Source organism: Desmodus rotundus, chromosome 6 (genome assembly GCF_022682495.2).
Source record: "Desmodus rotundus isolate HL8 chromosome 6, HLdesRot8A.1, whole genome shotgun sequence".
Taxonomy (NCBI): Eukaryota; Metazoa; Chordata; class Mammalia; order Chiroptera; family Phyllostomidae; genus Desmodus; species Desmodus rotundus.
In genome coordinates, this window is record NC_071392.1 from 45,622,304 (window position 1) to 45,649,727 (window position 27,424).

The 27,424-nt window shown below is 38.6% G+C and overlaps 1 protein-coding gene and 1 long non-coding RNA gene across 2 annotated transcripts in view; one reads left to right on the top strand and one right to left on the bottom strand.

The window, feature by feature from the left end:
* Positions 1–24,571, bottom strand: part of RELN (reelin) — a 581,497-nt gene extending 556,926 nt beyond the window's left edge. Inside the window, exon 1 of the mRNA XM_024557430.3 lies at positions 24,103–24,571. Within this exon, the coding sequence (XP_024413198.2) occupies positions 24,103–24,328 (226 nt within the window). The 5' untranslated portion in view covers positions 24,329–24,571. The remainder of the gene's footprint in view (positions 1–24,102) is intronic.
* A 165-nt stretch (positions 24,572–24,736) lies between these two features.
* Positions 24,737–26,389, top strand: LOC139441012 (uncharacterized). The gene is made up of 3 exons (XR_011651385.1): positions 24,737–24,844; positions 25,182–25,437; positions 26,141–26,389. It is a non-coding gene; the product is annotated as an uncharacterized lncRNA (long non-coding RNA).
* The last annotated feature ends 1,035 nt before the right edge of the window (positions 26,390–27,424 follow it).

The following is a 27,424-nucleotide window of genomic DNA, read 5'->3' on the forward strand; positions in this document are numbered from 1 at the left end:
TGGTTCCCTGTACATTTTCCTTTATTTCACTCAGCATAGCCTTCATTTTTTCATCTAATTTGCGACCATATTCAACCAATTCTGGGAGCATCCTAATTACCAGTGTTTTGAACTGTGCATCTGATAGGTTGGCTATCTCTTCGTTGCTTAATTGTATTTTTTCTGGATCTTTGATCTGTTCTTTCATTTGGGATTTTTTTTTTTTTGCCTTGGCACGCCTGAAACACGAAAGGTTAAGTGCCTAAGGCAGGTTCTGCTGAAAGGACTGATGGGTCCGACTGTCTTGGAACATGCAGGTAAAAATGCTGGAATAACTTGTCCCAGTGTAAAAAGCCTACCCACATGCACACAACAGCGGTTCCTTGGAAGAAAGTACATTCTCAGTGGAAGGGATCACAGCTCTTTTGTTTCCAAGTTTTCCGCCTGCTACATTTCTTCCCTCCCAGGAATTCTTTTCAATGGTGCTTATAGCTATATTCAGAGGTGACTGAACACAAAGTGCATTAAATAAATGTAGGAAAATTAATGTCACCAGAAATGCTTAAAAGAAACCAGAATTTAAAATCAGTAAATTACCTTTGTCTACATGAAAAAATGATTTCCCTGAGCACTTCCTTCAACATACATGGTAGAAAATACATGAAAGAGTAGCCTTTTTAAATGACAAATTAAATAAATAAAACCGAATTCTGTAGTGTTGTATTCTTAAAATCATGTCTTTGAATAGAAACAATATAATGAAACCATATCATTTTTATATAATTTAAGGACTATTTCATATTTTAGTTCTTGGTCTTTTAGTATTGTAGAGACTAGAACTCTATTCTAAATAATCCATTTGGACACAGAAAATTTAATCTTGACATTAATGGCAATGAACACATTTTATTCATATATTTCCCTACTCACCTAGCTGGATCAATGTGATTCCTAGGCCTGTTTTTTCTTTCTTTTCTTTTCTCTCTTTTTTTTTTTTTTTTTGCTAGCATAGCAGAGTCCTTTGTTTCATATAAAGCTAGGTTACTTACGTGAACAGCATTCAATATTTGTAAAAGATTTTTATTTTACATAAAATTTTTCATTTAAAACTAAACAATTACTTAATTTTATGAACTAAAGTAAGAATTTACCTGATCTAAACCAATATTCTTTGTGCTTTTCCTATTCCTAACATATGAATTATTTTCACCTATATCTATGTTTACCCTGTCAAAATCTTATATTTAGAATTTATTAAGAAAATTAAAGTTTTGTGCATAGCATATAACAATAAAAATGTAAAACATGAAAAAGTCCACTATGATTCTTTTTACAAAGTATAGATGAATATTTCAGATTACAGATAAATGTACCAGAAGGTAGGCTATATGACCTCCTTCATTTTCCAAATGTAAGTACTGGATGAACAAACTAAACAAACTGCCAGTTTTAGAATATTTGGTTGTCCTACAATAACTCACATACTATTCCCCTGAGGGAATATGCCGAATGCATCCATGACCTCACACAAGAACCTGCATGGCTTTCCAAAATTTCTCCTTCACTCAGTTGCTACTGCTTCCACCATTTCTTCAACAACCGGATGCTGGGATCACTGCTGATTCTGCCTTCTGTTTCTCCTCTGCACTCAATTAGTCAAGCCTGCTAATCCTTCCTCTATAACCTCCCAGTGACCTTTCCCACCCTCCTCTTTGCCAGTGTCCCAGTAATAACTAACATTCATTGAGCATTTACTATATGCCAGAGAATAAACTAGGCCCTTTACATGCCCTTACTAAGAGATTATTTTATAGATGAGGAAGCTGAGGCTATTATTTTATAGATGAGGAAGCTTAGTAGTGGTGGAGGCAGACCCAGACCAACAACAAAGACCACCCTCTTACTCACTCTGCCAGACTGCCTGTCCTCTTATAGCTATTAACTGGTCTCCCTCCCTCCCTTCCACAGCTCCAGTCCACTTTGTACAGTCCCACAAGAAACCAAAACACTTCCCATGGACAAGAGGAGCCTGTTATCTTCGGCCTCACTGATCACCAGCTGATTAAGGCAGTTATTCATGCTTCCCCAGGGAATCCGAAGGCTGCACCCACCAGCTGTCCTCAGATGGAACAGGCCTTTATTCTAGACAAGTCCAGGAAATCCCAGACAGTCTTTCAACGTGCATCAGTCTTCCCAGCTGATAAACCTTCAGTGGTTCCCTACTGCTCACACACTAAAAGGAGGATGCCTCAGTCTGGGATGCAAGGCTCCAGCATCAAGTCAAACCTGCTAAAATCAACTATACCACCTGGCTTCCTTTTAATGAATTGTTCTGCTCCAGCAGACTATTCATTCACTGTTCACTAAATCTTTCCTAGAAGTCTCTACAGCCTTAATTTGCTCATGCCTCTCCTCAGGCCCAAGGTACAATTTCTCTTTCCTTCCCTTCCATGAGCTTTGCGGTCTATTCCAAAACATCTCTGATTGCTCTGGGCCAGAGGGATTTCTGTATCTTAAGTTGGATGGCTCATGTGGCCTGTGTGAATTCTTATCACATCATTTGTTGTTTGGTGTTTGCACGTGCCATTTGGTTTTAATTTAGGCCATTTATTTCTTGCACTAGTTTACAAATTCCTTAATGGCAAGAAAAAACATTTTTATTTCTTTCATTGCCCAACCAAAATACTTTTTACAAAGCAGGCCATCAAGAAATGTCTACTGATTTTAAAGGAAAATAAAATCTCTTCCCTCAAACAAAAAAAAAATGGGAGGTTAAATATCACTTTATGATGAATGACATGTAATTGTAAAGCAAATGGCTGTGAAACATGGCTGAAATTCTATTTACTATGAACTCAGAAATGAAAGGAGTAGAAGAAGAGTGTATTGGATTATCCCAGAAATGGTGCCTAGAACACTGATTGCTCTTTTATCAATCTGTTTGACTCCCAGGTCTGCAAGCATCAGTAGTTGCTACTAAGTACTAGTTGGTGTCCCATAATAAATAACTAAGAAGGAATAGAGAGATCCATTGTATGACAGCAATGAGTAGTTGGCCCCAATCTCAGGTGTCCTGGCAGAAAACTAGTGTGGAAGGGCCTCCAAAAGTACTTTCCCTGTACAATTTGCCCAATCCCTCCAAGATTAGATGGAATCATTGCCCTAAAGTGATTTAGATAAAGTCTCTGCACTTAGTGTTTTTATTCCTAATGTGGCCAATTCCAAACTGCACATTTTACTAAGATGGAAAACAAAGTACAGTTGAAAACTTGTTTAAAAATTAAATATATAATGAAAATAAGAGGGGAAAGAAAAAAGAAAAATTAAAAATATGACATAAATTTTAAAAGATACGTAGATATAAAGAAGAAATATCTCTTCAACTAAAGATCCAACACGGCAAAGGATATTATTGCTTCCTTGTTCAAATCTAATCTAACCATTTAGTTAATTCTTTTCACTAAACTATTTCTGTAAGTCATTTGCAAATGGAGATAAGAGGTACTCAACTATTAAAAGCCAGTTAGAAAAGATCAACCAAAATTGCTAAATGATGTCAAATTTTTATGTTCTGCCGAAAAATGAAAAATAAGTGTAAAACCTCATAACATTGAAAAGAAATTGATATGAATTATCATATTCTTCATTGAAATACATATATATTCATTGATATATAAAAAACTAGTCATATCAAATTCAGTTAAAATTTCTTAATCATGGGAAATAAGATGACTGATTTGGTTTGATATTTTACAGATTCCAATACTTCTTTGTACGTCCATTATGCTAACCGTAAAACAGGAATGACACTAGTACCTATCTCATAAGGTTCACCTATGAATAACTGAGTTAGTTCCCCAAAGGGTTCAGAGAAGGGCCCAGCACATGGTAATAAGAACTCAGTTACGAGCTTGTGTTATTTTTGCTGTCTCCCCTGCTGTGAGTATTCCTAGCATCCTGGTTTTCCCATCCACAAAGTGGAGGCATTTACATTCACAAAAGAGATGTTTCTAAGACTAATAACCTAAGGTTTTGAAACCCTTCCAATTCAAGTATTCTAAAATTTCAGTGTACTATTTTTTCGCTAGAGACCTTTTGGAAATGAATTTTATTCAGTAAGTTATGAAATTAAGTTGTTGCAACCCATGTCTGGTTTGTATACAATCTGTCCTTTTCCTTCATCTTGCCGTGTTCGTTTTTTAATGCCTTAAAAATGCTTCCTAAAACTGGAAGAAAATTTGTAAAAACTTTGTAAAAAAGTTTTTAAAAATAACATTCAGAGAGTTCAACAAGATGCCTACATATAAAATATATGAAAATCAATAACATTCTTGTATACTAGAAATGGCTAATTATACAAAATGGAACACTACTGGGCTGTAAAAAAGAAATAGAGGAAATCTTACCTTTTGTGACTGCATGAGGGACCTGGAGAGTATTACGCTAAGTGAAATAAACCAGTCAGAGAAAGACAAATACCACATGATCTCACTTACATGTGGAATCTAATGAACAAAATAAACTGATGAACAAAATGGAAACAGAGTCATGGATACATGGAACAGACTGACAGCTGTGGGAGAGAAAGGGGATTGGGAGACTAGAAGAAAGAAAATGAATAGATGAATCAAAAAAAAACCCATATATATAACACATGGACACGGAAATAGTGTGGTGACAGCTGGAGGGAAAGGAGTGCTGTGGGCAAAGGAAGTAGAAAACGGGTACAGAAAGAGACTTTTCTCAGGACAATGAGTGCACGATGCTGTGTGCAGGTGATGTTTTATTGAGTCGTATACTTGTAATCTGTATGGTTTTGCAAACCAATGCCACCCCAATAAATTCAATTAAAAATAATAATAAAATAAAAAAAGGGCCAGATAACCACTAGCAAAGGGGCACCAGTGAAAAGATTATTTTACCTCCTGGAATCTGTAACAAAACAGACAAAGTTTAAACCCAGGCTCCCCAGGATTAGAAAAGGGGATGTTTAAGTACAGAGGGTATCCCTATATTATTGTTATATTATTGCAACCCCTGCCTGGTTTGTATACAATCTGTCTTTTTCCTCCATCTTGCCCTGTTATTGTTTTTGTTTTTACTTTTAACATCCTGCCCTCACTTTGGCAGGTGGTAAAATAAAGAGCTTTGCCCCCTTTCCCCCCAGGCTCAATTTTACCAGAAAAGGGAATGTGGCATTTCCAAAAAAAGAGTCAATGCCAAGGTCTGAGACAAGACAATGTATCAGTGGGCTCCTGGTGCCACACCCAACCCCTGAGAATGGCCAGTGCGCATCAGGATCAGGGTGGGTAGGTTTCCATGGAAAACTGCACACATCTGTAGAGGTGATCATTGCCACCACCAACCCCTCAAGAACCAGAGGAAGAAATGTTGCCGAGGAGAGAAGCCCTCTATCAATCCTATCTGATGACATTTCTTCCAAAAGATATCCTGAGTTGGCAAGAGGGATTCAGAGTGACTGACCAGTCATTTTGGAGTTCAGGTTCATACAACTGAAAGTCACAGAGCTAAAACATTCCAAAGTTCATCTAAGCAATCCTTCCTTTTTCCAGACACTTACACCATGAAAATGAATGGCCAATGTCACCCAGAGTCCAGCGGCACAACCAGGACTCCACCCCAGCCTTCTACTTCCATGTGCTTTTCTGGAACACCATGCTGCCTCAATCACAACCCTCCCCAACCTCATCTGGGGCCACCTACCCTAAAAATAGCATCAGTGTTTCAATTCATTTGACAGGGAACTTAGTTCTTTTTGCTGAGTCTTGTAAAATCTTTGCTGAAATAAGGACGTTCCAAGGGGCCACTGTCTGCAGGGCTGGGACTTGCTTCCTAATATGTGAGATGTGAGACTTGGCTGATGAGAGTCATTTAAGACAGGCTGATCTCAAGATGAGTGGGTTTTAAAAGGGTAAAATAAAATGCTAAACACACATACAAACAAATACATAATTTAACAAATCACTTGTACTATAGAATAGAATAATTAAAAATTGGTGGGAGAAAAAAATTTTCTATTAAATAAATGGAACTGGGAAAATCGGTAGAACATATAGGAAAAAATTAAATCAGTACCATCCTACTTAGACACGAATGACTTACAAATAAATTTGAGAGATAAATGCAAACACTAAACATTTTTAAAGTACTAAGAAAATGTGGGGGGGGAGGTAGAAGAAGGTATAGGGAGGATAAATGGTGATGGGAAAAATATTTTAAATTAAAATAAATAAATAAATAAATAAAATGACATAAGAATATTTATATAATCTGAAGATTTATGAAGCTTTTTAAAGTTATATTTATTGATTATGCTATTACAATTGTCACAGTTTTCCCCCCTTTGTCCCCCTCCACCCAGCACCCCCCACTCACTCAGGCAATCCCCACACCATTGTTCATGTCATGCCTTGTTCATATAAGTTCTTTGGCTACTCCATGTCCCATACTGTACTTTACACCCCTATGGATATTCTGTAAGTACCAATTTGTGCTTCTTAATCCCCTCATCTCTTCATCCATTCCCCCATATGCTCCTCCCCACTTGAAGAGTAGAGGGATTAAATATATATGTGTACACCAATACAATGTAATACTACCGATATTTAGCCACTAAACAAAGATGAAACTGCATTCACTGGTGTTGAAAGATACTTAAGACATAGCTGAGTGAAAAAAAAAAGACAACTGTGATAGGTATAGCTTGATCTCACTCATGTCTGCATGTGTATATATGGATAAAAGACAAATTGCTTACAAGTAAGACATTAGATTTAGAGATTAGCTTCCTCTCTCACATTAGAAAGGCACAGTCGTGAAGACAATTTCAAAGAAGATTTCATTGGCTCTCATAAGGAAACTTCCTGAATTTTCCCACTGAGTATTTCACAGAATTACAGGGCAAAGAGGTATGACTCTGCCTCACTGAGAAGTGCTGAGAAGGTGGAATGCAGGAGTGCTATTGGCAGATCCCACATCGCAATTACTGGCACCAGTCACTTGACTTCTGCTTGAAATAGAGGGGGCAGTCATCCTTTGGAGATTCCTAAAGATCAACACCGCTAGATTTAGGAAAAGAGAAGACCATGATAAAATACAGTGCAACACTGTCAGAAAGGCTTACAAGAAAAGATGAGAGTTGAGAGCAACAAGAGTAACTTGAAAGCTAAATTAGAAAGAACAGTTTGCATTTCATATTGTTCACTTTCTGGTTATTAACATTTTCTTTGATAAAAAGTTAGATACTTCACACACTGCTAATGTATAGATGAGGCATGAGACCATATATATGTGCTACAAGATTAGATAGAAATGCTTTTATGATTGGCACCCCAAAAAGTACCATCAGCAAGAGTGCATTTATGTCAGCAGTTTTTCTATCCAGTGGTGCTTCACAAATGAAAATATTAGAATCCCAAAAAGAATTGTGTGCAGGAGAGTGAACTCACCCTGTTGAAAGAAGCAAAGGTGCCTAAGGACTTAAGTAATGGCATTTGGCATTGGCATTGAACTACCGCAGTCAGTAGCAATAATTCAGTCCACATGGTTCCTGGGACAGCTCTTTCAAGAACATTGCTAATAGTAGCTAAGACAAAGCAGGTAATAGCAGAAGGTGACTGTAACAACAGAGTGCACCTCTACAGTTCTAGGGGAGCTACTCGCTCCACAAGAAAAGAAACATATACAAATGAGATCAAGGCACTAACAGTGCATGTAATTCAGGCAAAATATTTATGTGAATATTTACCTAGTCTCTAAGTAGGAAAACACTCGTCAAGGACAAAAGCAATATCAGAGAAAAAAAGAAACAAAGATACATCTGTTTTCACATGTACATTAACATTATGTGCATATACAAATCCATAAAAAAAGACCTCAACTTCAGGGGAAATTTTTTTGCCAAAATTTGAAAGATGTACAAAGATATTCATTATAGTGTTAATAACAGTGAAAACAAAATGAAAATGCCCAAAATGTCAAGTACATATGTTTATAAATCACACAACTTACAACAGAATATTATGCAACCATTGCCATTGTGTTTTTAAATGTCAATACAATGAGCACATAATGTTAAGGGAACAAAAATTATAAGCCACATTATTGTAAATATAGATCCTCACAGGAAGAAAATCAGAAAGTATGCCACAATAATAATACTTAACATTATTTTCTTTGCCAAGCATTGTGTTGCTCTGTGTGTGCACTATCCCACTGAAGTTCCATAACAAACCTATGAGACAGCGACAATCATCAGTGCTCTTCGGCAGAAGAGAAAACTGAGACACAGAGAGGTGAGGTCACCTGCTCAAGGCTACATCGCTTGAACACATGACGTTGGAAATGAACCCAGACAGTCCCCTGAGCATATGTGCTATATACCACAAGGAAACTGTAAGGATTAAGTCTCTTCTGATTTCAAAGGATCATAAATTAAAATATTCAAATATGTTAGACATAGAGTGGGAAAAAATTTAAATCTTATCTATAAGACCTGAGCAATTCTCACAAACAACTCCTAGAAATACTCACATCAATATCCACAAGTTTGGAAACATGGATCCACACAACTAAGAGAATATCAATAAATTCAATGAAGATTCAGAATTCTTAGCTGTTGTTTCCTTTGTAGATTGATTTCTGACCAAATATAATTCTCTTAAAACGTGAAATCTTTTAGGAAATTTTATGAGTGTCCCTTTTGGTGTATTTTCTATAAGGTTATTACATACCTCTTGAGTGTGGAGCCAAGCTATTTCAATCTCTGTTCTTCCCATTATTTATTCCCATTCAGATGAAAATTTAAATACAAACTAGCTACCCATTCATCAAAATTGCTTCAAATTTATTTATGGTGCAGCATAGAGGAGCTTCTGGGAATAAGAGCTTAAAGTCTATTATAGTTTCTATTAATAATTATAGTCACTAATTGCTATGAGAACTTTTCTGGATATGCTAACATATAGTTAAAGCAAAGCCAGCCCAACAGACTGCTATAAATAGCATTACACAGTCTCACAAAAGTCATGAGAATTTTGTAAGTTTTGAGAGTGGGAAAGTAGAAACATGATTTTCAGATTTTTTTAAACATTGTTATCATGGAATCAAAAAGCCAAAATTTAGAAATTATACTCACAAATCTCTTTATAAATTATTCTCTTAATTACTTTATTTTGGAATTATCACTTTCAACAACAACTTTAATGTAACTGAGATTTGACAGGGTTTTAGTGCTATTTTTGCTCACTGATTCATTAAATCAAAAGTGCCAGGAAAGTGCCAGGAACTATTGTAGGCACTGGCAACAGAGTGACGAATGAAACAGACAACAATCCCTACTTTGGTGGAGCATGGAGGCATTATACTGATGGTACACAGAAAGCAAACAAGGTAAAAAGTAAAATATATAGATGATAAAAAACAGCTATGAAAAAAAAATAAAGCAGCCCATGGGCATATGGAATAGTTTGAAGAAGAGGGACCACAGTTTTAAACAGTGTTGTCAGGGAAACCCTCAATGAGGAGGTGGTTTTTTAATATGAGCCTGAATCAGGAAGAGAGGGAGCATGGGGCTATCTGGGGAACAGGAAGTGCAAAAGCCCTGAGATGACACTGAGCCCCTTCTGTGATTGAAGGACAAAAAAAAAAAGGCCCTCATGGTTTCAGTGGAAGAGTAAGAGGAAAGTAGTAACATTGGAGGTCAGAAAAGCAGAGAGGAGCCAGGTGCTACAGGGCCTTCCTTATAAACCACGTCAAGGACTATCACTTTTTCTCAGAGAGAGATGGGGACCAATGAAAGGGATGGATAGAATTATGATAAAATTTGTCATTCAAATTGGGGCATCTTTGCTAGTAAAAATGCTAAACTGGATGGGACACTGGGAAAACAGAAGCCTCCTGGGCCTGTTCCAAGCACTTTGGTGGAATGCACAATTGCCCTAGGTAAGGAGCAAAGGAGTGGTATGATTTTCATTTTAACAGGATCACTCTGGCTGCTGTTTTATGGCTAGAATGAAGGTAAGCAAGTGTTGAAATAACCCAGGTGAGAGGCAGTGGTAGCAATGTCAGATTCTGAGTATGTTTTTAAATGTAAAGCCAGTAGGACTTACGGATGGATCGGGTTTGGGGTATTAGAGAAAGAAGGTTTGGGGACTGAACACTGTAAGAACTCAGCAATAATGGAGTTGAGGAGACTCAAGGAGCTACTTTGCAGGTGTCAGGGTGAGGGGAAACAAGAAGCTCATTTTCGCGTATATTAAGTTTGAGATGCCAGTAGACATCCAAGTGGAGATATTGAGTAGGGCGTAAGACATAGGAGTCCAGGGAGTCATCAGCATGCAGATGACACTTCAAGCAGCAGAGCAGATGGCATACCTAGGGAGATAGGGCAGATGAAAAGAGAAAAGGAACAAGAGCAGAGCCCTGGTCAGAGAGAAGAGGAAGAAACAGCAAAGGAGGCTGGGAAAGGAGGTAGGAAGGAACTAGGAACGAATGAAATCCCAGCAGCCAAATGGTAAACGTGTGTGTCGAGAAGAAGGGGTGGTCAACTCTAACAAGTGGTGCTATGGTTCTGATAAGCTGAAGACTGAGAGAAGCACTTTGACATCTTCCTAGCAAATGTAGAGATGGTTTGTCTATAGTGACACATGAAGGCAGAGCCTTGTATTCACTAATTTACCTTTGATGTTCCCTTGCAGGTCACTGAATGTAAGTTCCCTGGGATTTGAAGTGAAGATAGACACTCACATCCCAGAGAATCTGAGCTTCATGTACAAGGATAAGCAGTCTGTACTGCACTGTACAGACTTCAGAGAATTAGACACTTCACAAAATTACAAAAGCATGATGAATCACTTTTAGGCTAGATATTCATATGTAATAAGAGGACAGTTTTGCTCCCTGTCCCTCCTCACAAAAAAATCACTAAAATCTTCACATTTGATAAAGGATGCTATAGGACCCCAGAGACTAGTGCTTCTTTCTCCACATGGCTTGTGTTGTCAACAGTACCTTGCTATCCCAGAGAGTGATCATTCTGCATCATTTTTTTCTTAAACGTATATACTGAATACTGTGGTAGCCATCTGGTGTTTTTGCCTGCCCTACACTCACTACCACTTCTTTGGCGTAACAGCACCTCAATTTTTCCGTTGGAGATATATCCCTCCCACCCCAACATCCATCTCAGTGAGATGGCAATGAGACCTGTGGTCCCAGGAATCAGAATTCCAGAAAAACATGGTTTTTACCACCACTATTCCTTTAGTAGTAGTTGATCACTCCTTCCTCCTTCATATACTATCATAATTTCTAAGTCCAATGTTTGAAATTTCCTTCCATTCTGCAAGTTACCCCACTACCTGTTAATCAATTCCTATCACCCAAATTAGTCAAAGTATGTTTCTGTGGTTGGCAACCAGAGTACCCTGATATAACAACTAGTCTCCAAACTGTACAGCTCTGTGATAGCAAATAAAACTCATAAGTCTCCAAGTTATGTTATTTTTCCACAATAAGAAAAATTAAAAGTTTAGAAGCTGTTATCATATTGGCAAAATAAAAGCTTAAGATATTCTTTTATTTAGTAATATTCCAATAACCACCCTTAATTTCTTATGGTAAATATTTCTTTCACTGACAAACATTTCTAAGAAGAAAAATTATTTGTATTCACTGTAAATATTTATTGGTTTGTAATGAATTAAAGTAATAGACTTTTTCTATGGCTGTTTCTACAGGATGGAAACCAAGCATGTGCCTCACCCAAGATTTCCTATTCCATTTCTGCAGGACTTCCATGTTTTTCATTATGTTGTAAAAACACCTGGGAACAACTGGTATAGGTGGGACAAGACAAACTTGTTTGGAGCAAAAATCATGCAGGTCAAATCAACGAGTAATATTTTAGCATCTGTGAAGAGCTTGATCTTCAGAGCATTTGCATTTTATTTCAGTGAATATAGACAGGTATCCCTTGGGTACTCATTAGTGATACCAATTTTGAATTTTCCTTTCTTGTAGTTTTCTGTATGTTTAACATATTTCATAATTTATTTGGAATTGAAGTGTTTGCCTCACAGTTTCTGTTAAGAGACTGACATAAACTATTTGTGTTTGAGAGAAATATTCTAAAGGGTTTAATACCTGCATCAGGTCAGCTTACCAGGTACACAGTCCAATAGCTTCCTACTGCCACCCTTGAGGCTCACAGATTTGCCCACTAGAGCTACAACTTGGCACTGCTCACTGACAAATGTAAAAGGGGAAACGATCTGGTTTGTCCCACCTGAGAAAAGGAAATATCTATAGGTAGACCTCTTCTACAGTCTTTTGTACTATCTTTATAAAGGCCACTATGTTTTTGATAAAGCCTACTGAGGCAAATTTTTCTCTCCTACTGAAAGCATAGGCCTCCCTTCAGGCCCTCTGAGAACCTCTGTGGGTTCCGAACAGGAAGCTGTCACCATGAATTTGTCTTCCACTCTCTGATTTGGCTTCTACCAGGTGTTAGTAGACCTCAGTTCACATCTGATGGCAAACTTCGGAATAAACTATAATGGTGACAAATGAGTAAACATTCATATTACTAATGTAACTATGAGACAAGGGCTGATGCCTGTTTCTCTACACTAGGAACTTACAGCCTGGCAATCTCTCCTGTGTCGCCCTCGCCTTGTTGCCACAAAGCCTAGGGCTGACCTCTGCCCTAGGTGATGTAGGCAAAGGCAGGAAAGGGTGCTTAGCAGTTGCTGTTATTTTCTCATTCAAATGAGTTCAACATAAAGTGTTTTTTAAAGATCTGATCCATTTACAAAAAAATAACTATATAAAAGCAAGTAAAAAACAAATGTTATGCCATTGCTATCGTATCACTGTAAGAGCCGGCCCGTGACTGGTGAGCAGGTCTGACACCACAGAAAGCTCTGGGTTATCACCTGAACTTTCATTGTGTACCACATCACTCAATTTTGCAAGCTATACCTCCACACTTAAAACACTTAAGAAATTGCATATATGCATGTATATGTATATGTATATGTATATGTATAATGAACAAATAGATGAGCATCAATGAACTGGTTAAAATATTTCTCTAAGTTTATAATTCTCTTCTTATATTCAGTCCTACTTAAGTTCCATTGGTGAGTCAAAGAACAAATTTACTATTTACTTTAAAATTTTAATAAGGTATATTCATCAAATGTTAAAAATAAAGTTGAATAAAACTTGCAAATCACTTTGTTATATTTTTATTTGTCATCATACTTTGAAGGTATGTTAACCGTTTCCAGTCAACAGTATGCTAAATGATATTTTTGCTTTGTGCTTTATCTAGAATATAATGTCTAATCAAGGAATATTTAGGACTACACAATTCTGGCCTTGTTAGGTATGGATATCAACTTCCTGGTTTGATTTTTCAATCTCTATTTTAAATAGCAAAATTAAATTTTACTTTTCCTTGTCTCTTTCTTAAAATTTCTCTTACTGCAAGACAAGTGCCATGTGATTTCACTTATATTTGGAATTGAATGAACAAAATAAACTAACAAACAAAGCAAAGACAGACTCAAGGATGCACAGAACAGACTGACACCTGTCAGAGGGGTGAAGTTGGGGGCTAGGTAATAAGGGTGGAGGGATTAAGCAAAATATTCCCCAAACTAATAGACATAGACAATAGTACCGTAATTAGCAGAAGGAAAGGGCGTGGGAAGAGGTGGAAGAGGGTAAAGGGGGGATAAATCGTGATGGAAGGAGACTGGACTTGCGGTGGTGGTGAGCACACAATACAATATACAGATGATCTATCACAGAATTGTACACCTGAAAGCTATGTAATTTTATTAACCAATGTCACCCCAATAAATTCAATTTTTAAAATTTTTTTAAAAATAGTAAAGGTAAGACAAAATGTCTGTTACTATTTCTTATTATCCCTTTCTTGAAATTAATTGTCATTTCTAAAAATAAATGCATACTAGTTAATAAATGCATAAGTATGGATTCTTATCCATACTTGGCCCCGGCTGGTGAGGCTCAGTTGGTTGGAGCATTGCCCCATAGACCAAAAGGTTGCGGGTTCAATTTCTGATCAGGGAACATACACAGGTTGTGGGTTCCATCCCCAGTCGGAGCACGTACGAGAAGGGCATATTGATGTTTCCCTCCCTTCCTTCCTTCATTCCTTCCTCTCTGTGTCTCTCTTTCTCTTTTTCTCTCTCTGAGCAATGAAAAAATGTCCTCAGGTGGGGATTTTTTAAAAAAGTATGGATTCTGGAGCAACATGAACTACATAATAGCTTTCTGATCTTGCGCAAAACATTTACATCTCTATGAGTCAGTTTCTATATCCATCACAGGAAGATAATAGTACCTACCTCATGAGATTGTTCTGAGAATTACATCTATTAATATATGTAAAGCATTTAGATCAGTGCCTGGCACATACTTTATGCTATTTAGTATTTGCTGTTATTAGTGTTGTTGTTACTAATTTATTTCTAAGCCTTTGAGTTGCCTTTTAAAAAACTGTTTGATAATATCATGGCTTCAAATGGGAATGTGAACACATTTTTTCTAAAAGAGCCTAAAACCAACTAATTTCCTTATATTCCTTTATCACTAACACTAAACATATTACAACTTTCTGCAGGATGAGAATGCAGGAAGTGTTTACAGAGAAAAGGAAGTAAGAAAAGAACTGGAACTATGATCATAGGATAGTTCAACATTCATAACGAAAGTGGCCTAAATAAAAAGGTTACATGTTCCTGAAGGTAACACTGAGACGCCTGTTTCCTCTGTTGATATGTAACAAGCGTGAGAAATGACAATGTTGGATTTGGTCCTAGAGGCTGAGCCATACATGACAAATAAGGTTAAGGTTGGGGCAGAGCTCACATTTACAACTATCTCACATATCTAAGGACTTTAAATGTCAACAGGATTTACATATGGTGACACTGCATTTTTGAAAGATAGGACTGTCAGGAAACAAAGTTCAGTGAAGGAAACTAACTAGCATAAATTGTCAGTTATAACAAACTCCAGAAATTGGGGGTCAGGCACAGGTTACTTTCTCAAAGCATTACTAAAAAAGTTAACATAAAATGCACTATCTTGCCACCTACAGTGGTTGCACAACTTGAGAGACAGTTTGAAAATATATTATTAAAAATGTCTTAGGAAACATCCTACTTTTATCATGGTGACCAAAGGCAATTCTATGGGAGGACTGGAGCAATTCAGAGCTTGGTGTACGTGTGACTGACCTAAAAGAGAATGTAAACCGGGCCACACTGTGTGCCTTCAAGAAATCATTAGGATTACATTCAGCCGTAAATACAGTAACAGGAACCTGACTCATTTTCTTGTGATACAAGAAGTCCAGGAGAGGTGTTTCAGGGTACAGCTGGTCAAAGGTATAAATAAAGGCCCAGGCTCCTTCTAAACTCCTAGCCCACCATCTTTAGCATGTAAGCACTATCCTCAAGGTCACAAAATAGTTGTATCACATCCTGATTAGAACAAATGGGGAAGAGGAGAGCAAAAAGCAAATATTTGCTGAGTCTTTTTAAAAATCATCTTTATCAATAATCTTTCTAAAGACTCCACCCGGTTGATTTCCACCTCTCACTAAATTACATGACAAGGGAGCCTTGGAAGTGAATAATTTTAAGTGGACTCATAGTTGTTCTCAACAAAATCAGTCAGAAAGGGAATTTTGGTAATGACTGGATAGACAACAAGCAATCAATGCCACATAACAAGGCATTATCCATGGAGTCTAGAAGCAGGACAATCTTCCTCTGTTGAGGAAAGAAGATGCCATCCAGCCCAGCTGACGTGAGCCGTACAGACAAGCTTTCCTAGATGCTGGAGTCTGTCATTGAGATCATCCATGCTCCCAAGCAACCTAGCAGTCATTTGCCCACCCATATGAGCTTTGCTACAGTGGACAGACAGAATGCACTGGCCAGCCAATGCTTTTACCCTAAGAAGTATATTTTTATTTTAAATGTAGTAGCCTTCCACTTCAGTTCCTGAGGACCTGGTAAACTCTGGATCCACTATCAAAATAATCTCTCTTAGCTCTACTTTGGCTGAAAGATTTTGTACTTTTAAATTATTTACATGGGGTCGTAGACACATAAATTATAGGATATGATAAAAAATATTAAACTGAGGTTGCCATTTACTTATTTTGACATCTTTCTTAGACGAACACCTAAATGTACAAAATTTGGTTGTTATCATGACTATCAATTTAGAAAGAATATTCAATTTAGAATAGGAAGCTTTGACTTAGGAATTGTTTGACTTCGTTTAATAAAAGTTTTGGTGGGACTAGAACTATAACTATTGCCTTTCAGTTCTAGGCAAGTCATATTATTTATTTTGTCTTGGAAGCAATTTCTGATTATAAGTATGTCATGGTGGGTTGATTTTTTTTTTTTTTACTTTTGTGACTTTCCTCAATATACTCATTTTGGAATTTCTCTTGAAAACTGCTACATAGTAATGAGGTACAAAGTGAACAGACATGATTGAATAGCTTCTGTCAGTATATACATTGCTTCAGATATCCTTACCTAATGTTGTGGGATTGTACCAGATGATAAAAACTATCTAATAAGCACCTACTTATTAGATAAATGCCAGGTGCTTTATATGTATTACCTTATTTAATAATAACTGTAGTCGTGAAATAAAGCTATTATTATTTGTAGATTAGAAATGAGAAAACTGAGGCTTGGAGAGAATAGGTAACTTGCAAAGGGCACACAACTAAAAGTGGCAGAGAACAGATATAGTCTCTGTGCTGCCAAAGTCTGAACTCCTTCTACTATAACACTGTGCCTCCCTGGATCTCTCTTTTTAATGTAATAAGTCTAAGCTTTCAGCCAAGAAATCTTTGAATTTTTGAGCTGGAATAGACATTAGAGTTCACATGATAAGAACAATAAAATCAATATTGTTCAAGAAAGACTCTGGGGCTTACCCTAGAACCACACACCTCTCTTCCTGACTCCCAATCCAGTGTTTGCCTTATACCAAGGTCTTCCAGCCTCTTTTTGAGCTCCGTTAAGGGCCATCTACTTAAAAGGTGGCAATCACTATTTTATAGCTTTGTAACTACAATTATGAGCCTTGGCAATGAGACCAGCAAGAAAGTGAGATGACTTGAGGTGACTAAGGTGTTGACAGAGATAGTCTGTCATTAATTTACTAGAAGAGACTTATGCATTCAAGGTACCTCAAATTGATCTGCCTTCAAATTCAAGCTAATTCATTGTGTAGTATTCTAATTTCTACAACTCTCCCCCATGGTGTATAAACGTGCTGCTGTGCATAAACATCAGATTCTGCAGTTTGACCACATAACTGACAGTGGGGAAAGGAGCCCACTCAGCATTAACCAGCTACGTGCTTGAAAGTTCTGCAAGATTTTACAGTGTAGGAAGGAGGGTCCATTTTTCTATTAGTAATAACTAACCCATAGTTTTCAAAAGGGCAAATGCATGTCACAGAAAAAATAACATTAATTATTAAGAGCAATACAAAAGCCTACGCATCCATATCTATTATTGCAAATATCTAATGAGTACAATAATTGATATAAATGTACTGGTATTTTTCAGAAGTGAGAAAATGAGTAGAAATGGTGATAGAAAATCTGAAGGCAAAAAAGAAAAAAGGAACAGAAAGCAAAGAAACGGAGTTGTAAAGAAGAAAAAAGGAGAGGAAAAGCAAGGACCTGTGCATGGTAGAAGGTAGCAAACGAGGAAAGACAATGAAAACATTCAGAAAGAGGAAGAGTGGGACCCAGGAAGAAAGCAGGTGAGATACAGATGGAAGGCAAGGCAGGGAGAAATGATTCTGAGATGAGTGTAGCAGTTATTGGTAAACTATTATCACTCCTTCTCTAAGTCACTTGGTACACAGGCACCAATGTACACCAATAACCGGTCCTATTGGAAACACTCATGAGCTCTCCTATAGTTTCAAAGAATCCTCTAATCAATAAAACTTATTTTGTTTAAAAAATAAAGTTTTATTTACCTAAGAAAAGCTAATTCAGCATTAAAAGATAACCTGGGTTTTCACCGTTTACTTTGGAACTTCGGAGTTCCCATAACTATCTTTGTGGCATACAGAACAATCTAATTACCTTAGCTTTGATTTTTGAGTGATTAAGGCTAACTTAAACCACAAATCAAAATTTGTACTGATCCTTCTGCACACCCCCAAATCCAGTTTCTATAGTTGGTTCCCACAGGGGATCACATAAGGAAAGAAAAAAATGTATTGCTTTAGAGAACCACACATTTTAGAAATAACTGGTTAACCCATAGGCACAGTATTCAGCCCTTCAGACGCTCTGCCTTCAGTGAGATGGGCATGGCAGGTGACCGTGGCGAAAATCACTCTCTGAGCTGCACAATTGACAGCAAAGGATATCATGTCATGGGGAATTTCCTGAGAACAAAGAATAATTAAAAAACAAAACAAAACACCATTCCTGTGTTTGAAAAGTCATTATAGGATCGTCACATTTGAAAATTCAACTCCAATTGATGAAAATGTATTTTTAATACTTCTTTGCCTAAGGTTGGTGAGATTAAAATTATACACTTTGGTTCTTTTCTAAATGACTCTAAAGTTGGGGGTTGGACTAATCACTCAAATCTTTCTTGAAGCCAAAATATTTAGGTAAATGAACTTCCCACTTGGTATGTATGTCATAGCATCACTCACACACAGCCTAAACCACTTCTCTCTGTCTGTAGTGAACCTGCCCATTCCAAACAAACACATTCTGCCTTCCTTCTTTTCCTGACAGAGTGCAGAGCCAAACATGCTTTCTATTTCTGTATGACACAAATAATCTTAAGTTAAAAAAGAACTTCATATTTTTGAATGAGAATATATATAAGTTTTTAAAAATGTCAATTTTTCAAAAAGTACTGGTCACTCAATTTATATTTTTTCAAATGTAAATAAGTTGAAATAAAAGAGTCAGTGCATCAGCACTATATGTGAAGATTAAAGGCAACAAATAAGTGTCAAAGTAGCATTTGAAATAATCAGAAGAACAATAACAGCTTAATATGCAGCATATCCTATATAATTGACAATGCAAGATTCCAAGATCATTCAATGAACTTTACCAGTTTTGGAGAGGAAAAATAAATAAATCAAAGATAGATGTTAGACATTTCCCTTTGAATGAAACTAAGTTAGGAAAAAAATGGAAGTTAAAAGTATTGACTATAAAATCTTATTAAAATGCCTATCACCTACTCTTTAAAGATGAAAAGAAAAATCTGACTGACAGTTCTGTAAAAAATATACTTATAGATTAAATGATACAACTTTCTTATTTTAGTATTTAACAATTTTAATGAAAATAAAATTAGTTTAAAAGATTCATCAAAATTTGAGAGATACATTCTAATAAATAATTTCTTGTAATGAAGTGTGGTGAATAAAGTAAGAATATCTGCATAGATGAGTTGTTTTCAGTAATTCTGAAGACTTGATATACATCTTTTTAGTTAATGGCTGGGACTGAAACTCAGGGAATATAAATTAAAGCAACATTTATTTGATTTAAGAAACAATCTAAACCAAGTCAGTAAAATGCATTGAAATAAATTGTAGAAAGTGAAATGAAATACATGACAAGTAGAGCAAAATGCTTTAAAATGTTTAATTTTCATAGTCAAATACAAGAAGGATACAGCTGCAGTTCACTTATGAATTGCATTGGACGAGTGGTTCTGAAAGTTTAAATATACTGATTTTGGAATCTGAACTATAAAGGATAAATAACCATACACCTTATAAACAGCTACCTTAGCCATTGCAGATTACTTTAATTTGATATTAAAAACAGTCCTTTGAACAGAATTTAATCTGGAGTATATTACCAAAAATTATGTCTGACATATATATCATTCCTGTATCTGAAAGGTCATTACTCTGAACTGCCTTTGAACAGTGATTTTTAAATAACCACCAATTGATTCCAGAACATGCATATGTATAATAGTAATACTAGTAACTGTTACAACAAAGCGCTCTAGATACTTAATCCTGATTATATGTTTCTTTTTTTTTTCCTTAGGTACATATTCAGTTTTAGCAGTAGGAACTGATTTTCCCACCCACTCCACAATATGATTAAATAAATAATGGAATGGAAATGTAGCATGAAAGAACTATCAGTGGTGGGATTTACAAAATACAAAAGAAAAAAAATCCCCTTTTAAAAGCATCATGCCATATCACCAACTTATTTCTACTTAAGGCAGAATTTTTTTCTCTCAATCAGTATTTTAGAGCATATTTTGCATTGTAACAGAACATTTCCCCCACCGTATGGCACCATAATAACAGAGAATCTAATCACCTGAAATTTATATGTTATTAGCCAAGGTCACTGCAATTAAAAAAATTAATCTTTAAAAAATTCAGATAAAATGTCTCACCACAGCTCAAGCGCTTTGGATAGACTCATATACCTATGCTTGGCTTTCATAGACTTTTTTCCTAATGTCTGACCTCTACTGATAGTCACTGAGTACAGCCAGTCGTGTGAGTGAATGGGTCCTTACTAACGTGATTTCAGTGGTATCTAGTCTTTTTACCCCAAAATGGTGCCAAAATTATTTTAAACAAAAAGGAAAAAATCTCTCTCCAGAGTTGTAACCGAGACTGTGGGAGAATTTAATATTGACAACTATTGGCATATTCACTATAAATTGAATGGGAAAGGGGGTTGCAAACAACAACAAAAAATGGTAGATAGAAACCTGAGGTACAGGGGTAAGAGAGAGGGATTATCTTGGAAAAGGAAAGGTGTAGACATCAACTCAACTTTTGCTTGTCTCACAATAGGTCCTGAACCCCTACAAGAAGAAGCAGTGAATCACCAGGCATCGCTGGAAAGGAGAAATGGCTACCTGACTGGATAATCTAGATTTCCATTTCTTATTTTCCCATCATTTGCAACTTTCTACAAAAAGAAAAAAAAAATCAGGTTGGGTCTTGGAAACCATGTTGTGGCAACTGACAATATTTTGAGATTTGTGCGAACAGAGAAAATTCTAGAAAAAATTCTGACCCTAAGACCTTTCTTTTTAATTCAACAGGATGTATATGAGGCCTCTTTTGGCTGAGTTTCTGCATTGTGGTGGTGTGGTGGATTCATGTAAAGGCACCATGGTTCGTTGCAACTAAGAATGCTATCTAAAGGGAGTCATAGACAACAGAGTTTAAAAGATACAGGAAGATGACAACAGGGGTGCCGAATGACACTCTTTACTTAAGAGATAAGAACTAGCACAAGTAACCATGCACTGTTTACAGGGTTGCCAAAACTGCAAATAGGTGGATATACTACTTAAATTTGGAAATATGTAACAATTCTGTTAGACACACAAGCTTCAAATTCTTTAGTATACTTTGGTTTAGCGTTTTTCAAAAATTTTCAGTGTAAACTTCTAATAAATATGATACATATACAGAGCCGTAATTTTGAACCACTCTCATACCAGACCGACATTTGCCTCTCCATTTCACATGCCAAGCTCTGTCACACAGCGCAAAGCTCAGAGGGCAGCTGGCACAGTCTCATTTACAGTAACGTTCTGTGTTAGGTGCCGTTGTACATACCATCTCTACCTCAATGCATTGTTTTAGGGTGAAAAAAGAGGTAACCATTAGCTGCATCCAAATTCCATTCCACCAAATGCTGAGTTCAATGTAAATCATAGACAAGATGCATTTTTTCCTGACATATTGCTATGTTTTAAAGATTCAGAAGGTTAAAAAAATAGTCTCAAGCTAATATTTTAAAGATTTCTTAGCTTTAAAAATTTTGGACCAAATGACCTTCTGTTTTGTTCTTGTATAAAAGGAGTCAACCACAAAAATATATTAGGTAAAATTTTCAGGAGTTATCAGCAATCTAATTCTTTAAAGATACTATGTAATTAATTTTTAACATTCACTTTTAAACCTCGAAGAGAGAAAGGGACACGTAAGCATCGCTTCATTTTTAAACATTTCTTCTACCTGTAGAACATTTTACAGGGAAAAATTCTTACTGAAGGTCTGTACCTACAGCCAATTTCAAAATCTAAATATTGATAAAATAGGTAACAGGAATTTTAAATATGACATTATTCTCAAACCTTATAATAATTTGATCTTCTTAAATTTACATAATAAAATTTCTCTACCTTTTCTAGTAGCGGAAAAGAAGTGTAAATCGAGACATTCCTCCTAATGTCCACCTTAAAGTATTACACTTTATTCTTACTCTATATCATTCATTCCTTTCCAGATTTAGGGATGTAATTATGGCCAGTCTTAGGGTGACTTACATTTGTGAGATTTATTGCAAGAGCAAATACTATATCATATTCTGATATTTTTAAGTTTTCTATGCTGGCACCTTACAAAGGATGTGGAAAACAGAAAAAAAAAATAAGGATTTGTATTATCACATAATCTTCCATCACAGCCTGACAATCGTACCTTTTAGCCCAGCCTTGGCTCACTTACCTACCACTCTCACTTGGAACTGCCAACAGACAAGCACCTTTGCTAAGGGTTACACAGACTGGTTCAATCAGTCTTGGGGGTAGGTCTGGGTTGCTACATTGCCTGGTCTTTCCACTTAAAACATTCTCATGACCCCAGAAAAACACCAAATTGTTCTTGGGAAAAGAATGTGGTTAAGTTCTTTTATTAAGAGGGACTAATTACAGAAAATTAATTTTCCAAAGTCTAAAATTCCACCAAATTAAACTGCTCTACAGACAAGGCTGCCACCATGCCACAAGAAAGTTGTAAAAACACTAATTTAAACATCTAGAAAGGATTTATGCTAAACATTTTAACATAGGTATCAAGGTTTTCTTTTTTTAAATGGAAACTTAAGGATTCTTATCATTTTTATATGTATGGTTGTCTGAATGCAGCTGCTGCATGGGTTATCTCCTGCTATGTAAATAGTTTTTAGCCTACAAGAGATGGAAACTATATATGAGATTACTAGACCATAGTTTCAGTTTAGTTAGGTATAGTATTTTTTGCCTTGAAATTCTTATCAAATAGTACCTGTCATGGCTTAAAAGCTCCATGGAAGTGAAATATTCAGAAGGTCCAGCAGAAACACAGAAGACAGAGAATAGCTTTCTATTTTCCCACAAACTGTATTTACTAGTTTAAAATATTAAAAATACATGCACCACATAAAATTGTATTTCTTGGAGCTAAATTTTACTTCTTCAATAATATTTCATTTTGATGAAGGACTCCATATGATCCTTTTTTTTTAAAGGTACCTTTAAATTATAAGGGCCTTCCTGCCCCTACCTGGAAATTAAAGCTGTATAAATAAAAGACTAAGTCATTAATAAACATCGCACAGATCATTCTAAATCTAAACAGCATGTTAAATGTAACAGAGGAATCAACTACTGATATTTAAACACTTTTAAAAGAATAGAGAGCTGGGAGCAGCCGCTACCTTTCAGAAGGCTTTGGACACTGAATAAAATGAGAGGGACCCCTGGCTGGTGAGCAGCGGGAACTTTGCAGCGGGCTAGCGACCGCGCGAGGCGGCCAAGGACTAGGGCGCGTCAATCTGTCACCAGCCCGTCCAAAAAGCCTGGTGCCAGCCCCGACGTCACCCGGAGACCCTTCAGGGGGTAACCAGGAGCAAGACAAAGGTCTGGAATCCAAGTACTAGGGTTAGGGAAACAGGATGCGCGGGTTCATTCAAAGTGTCAGCTGCTCGGAGGAGGGGGAAAGACCCGACCCCCGAGAATTCTCAGACATATCTTACAAATACCAGCTCCTTACGATGCGTGAGGGGAATGTGGTTTGCGTGAAGAGTAATTAATAAATTCCAACTCGCGATTCTATTCTCACTAACTTTGTTCTGTGTCCCTCCAAAGGGCGCAATATTGAGGGATGGGATGGTTCTTGTTAAATGGCCCCTTGGAAAAAGGAAAAGAAGAAAACGCTGCGCCCACGGGCGCACCAGGACGGCGGCGAGCGCGGAGATGCCGTGGTACCTACCATGATATTCTTGTCCCGGTACGTAGTAGGTAGGGTTGCCCGAAATGTGCAGGGAAATGAGCACCTCGCCTTGCTCCCCATCCCCTTCCAGCTCCCCGTGGTGGGTACACAGGAAAAAGAAGGGCGAGAAGCGGGGGTAATAGCCCACCGCTGCGCGCACCCTCAGCGTCGCCCCCAGCAACAGCGCCAGGAGGAAAGTCCGCGCGGCCCAGCAATTGCGCTCCATGCCGCCGCGCTCTCCGAGCGCCTCTCGCTCATTCAGTTTTGGAGACGCCGGGATGGAGAAGCCACGCGGGGGGAAGGCGAGAAGCGGCGAACGGGAGCAGAGCGGCTCGGGAGCGGAGCCCCACAGGGAAGTTCGGCGGGAGACCGCGGCTCGCAAAGTTTCTTTGGTCCGCGCGAGAGAGGGGCCAGGGCTGCGGGCGCTGAGAGTCGCCCAAGCCACTGCGAGCCGCAGCCGCCGCCGCCGTGCGCGACGCCCCTCGGCCAGTCCTGGGAAAGCGCCCGCCCCCCTCCACACCTTCTTAAAGCCCCGGGCGCCGAGTGCCTCCCCACCCCACCCCCACGCCGCCGCCACACGTGTCCCGGCCTCTCCTCCGCCTCGGAGCACCGCCTCCTCCCCCCGCGCGCTCGCCCGCCCCGGCCCTCCTGAGCTCTCGCGCCCGCACCTCGCTCGGTGCGGGGCGCAGCCTCCGGGGGCCCAGGCGCCTAAGCCCAGGTCGCACACAGAAGGGCGGCTGAGGTGCGCGAGCTGGAGGGGTCGGCGGGCACTGTCGGGGTCACTGGGTCCGCGAGGGACGTAAACGCCTCGGAGAGAACCTCCTGCCTAGCTCTGTGGAGGAGCAAAAGGAGGGGACCATCCCCTTCGGCGCTCAGACTTCCCTCTTTATCCTGAGGGGAGGCGCGGGGAAAGGAGAGGCAACGGGGACGGGAGCTGGCTCGGGCTTCTTTGTCTGCGCCGGCTGCGCTCCGCGCCCCTCGGGGCTCTCCCGCCTCGGAGCCCGGGCGCCCCGCACTTGTTCTGGGGATCTCCCGCGGCCCCGAACAGCGAGGGGCCTCTACGCTTCCTTCCTATCCAGGCCTCGGGTCCTTCCAGCTGCCCGCCCCCCCGCACGGCTCCTCACTGCTGCAACTGAGCCTCATCTGTAGCCGGATTTAATGTGAGATTAAGCGAAAGTGGAATTGACAGCCTCGAATAGCGCCTGGAAATGGTGATTTGTGCTGCTCGGGTGTGGGGATCGTGTGGCAGGAAGGGCCAGCAGAGCTGAGCCCCGACAGGCGCTCTTCGCTGGGCTGTTCTGTTATTCATTGCTGCCGGTTTCTTCAGGCGAGAAGGTTGTAATTTTTTAAAATCAGTGTTTATTTCCTTTAAATGTCAGCTATGACCAGTGTCCCTGAAATGGGGGAAGGGGAGAACGTTCTGGGGAGATGCTGGCAGCGGTGATTGAATCGGGTGGTAATGAGCTACTGCACAGGAGACTGCGGGCAAGTGAAATAAAAAGCACGTTTTTAACCGAGGACGGCTGGCAGGAGCCCTGCGGCATTCGGAGATGGGGAGTGGGGTTGCCAGGATTTAATGCCTCTCCCCACCCACCCTTGGCTCGCCACCAAGCCCGGATAAACCCGCACATACAGAAATGAGTAGATTATAAAATTGGAAGGGATGATGTCTTTGCCTACATTTGTAGGTGGTGGGGGTAGGGGTGGGGAGAAGGAAAGGCAGAGTCCAGGAGGGGGCACCTCTGTAGTCACTTACTTACAAAAGGAAGAGATTGTTTTCATCCTCTTACCCAGCCTCAGGTCAGGCAGGTGGAAAGGGCCCACTTCTAGCTCCCTTCAAAATCCCGAAGGGCTCAACTGCTATGTTGATGATTATTTTATATATATATATATATATTTTATATTTATATTATTTATATATATATATAATAATCGTCACCACTGCAGCTCTGTGATGGGTGAAAGCTACCTGAGCTGTAGTTATCTCATTTAATCCTCAAACCACCTAGAGAAGCAAAAATTATCCCCATTTCTCAAGGGAGAAGACAGTGAGAAATGTTAATTTGCCCAACGTCAGTAAGGAAGGCTGGATGCAAGGCAGCCTGGCTGTTGGCTCCAAAGTCCCTCACCCACAACTGCGCTGCAACCATCGACAACCAAAAGGGAAGGGAAGCTACCACCACTGCCTGTTCCCGGGAGACAATGTTGTCCCAAACAGGATCACAAGAAACTCACCCACAGCTGGCAAGACTATTACCACATCTCCCTGCCCAGTTATGTGACTATAACCTAGGACAAAATAAATCACTTCTAGAAAGAATCCAGAACTATTGAACGTTTTTATTACTTTTTAAAATTTTTGTTTAATTTATTGGAGTGACATTGGTTAATAAAATTACACAGGTTTCAAGTGTACAACTCTATAAAACATCACCTGTATATTGCATTTTGCATTTGCCACCCAAATTCAAGTCTCCTTCCATCACCATTTATTCCCCCTTTACCCTCTACTATCTCCCCCCTCTATTGAGCATTTCTAGTTAACACTTTAAAAATGTCTACTATGTACTAAGCACTGTCCTAAGTACTTTATATTCTTAATCTTCATAACAGTCCTATACTATTGATATCCTCATTTTACATATAATGAAACTGAAGCACAGAGAGGTCAAGTAATTTGGCCAAGGTCACACAAGTGAGAGGGCTATGCCTTGAACAGTCCGATTCCAGAGTTGCAGCCCTTAACCCCAGAAAACACCTCTAAGGAATGCATGTTGTCATTAGAAGAATGGGAAGAGAACCATTCTTTATCTAATGTCAGATTACCTCATTTAGTCCTACATTAGTCTGTGAAGTAGGCATAATTATCCTCGGTTTTTTTAGAAGAGAGAGTTGAAATTCATAAAAGTTGAGTAATTTGTCAAGGGCACTCAGAAGAGAAGTCTGGGATCAATTCTGGCCGTGCTTGATCCCAGGCCACTGCTCAAATCATCTTTAGTAAAGCACTACTACTTGGTCCAGGACATAACTAACATATAATTCCCCGAAGGTCCCCAGGTCCCAGGAGGTCTCCCTCTTTCCACTCTGTAACAAGTACTCTCTTGGGCATCACTCACCATGGCTTTCTTAACATTCAATTTATGTGACCAAGTTTATTCTTCAGTCTCCCTTTTTTTGTTGTTTTTTTCTTAACTCCTTTACATTACTTTGCTACGTGCATTCAGGTGACTTTTATACTCTTAACTACTCAGGCTCCAGTCTCTGACTACAGCCCCATGGTTGTTCATTAACAGAGACAGAGACTGTTTAAATAATGACTTCA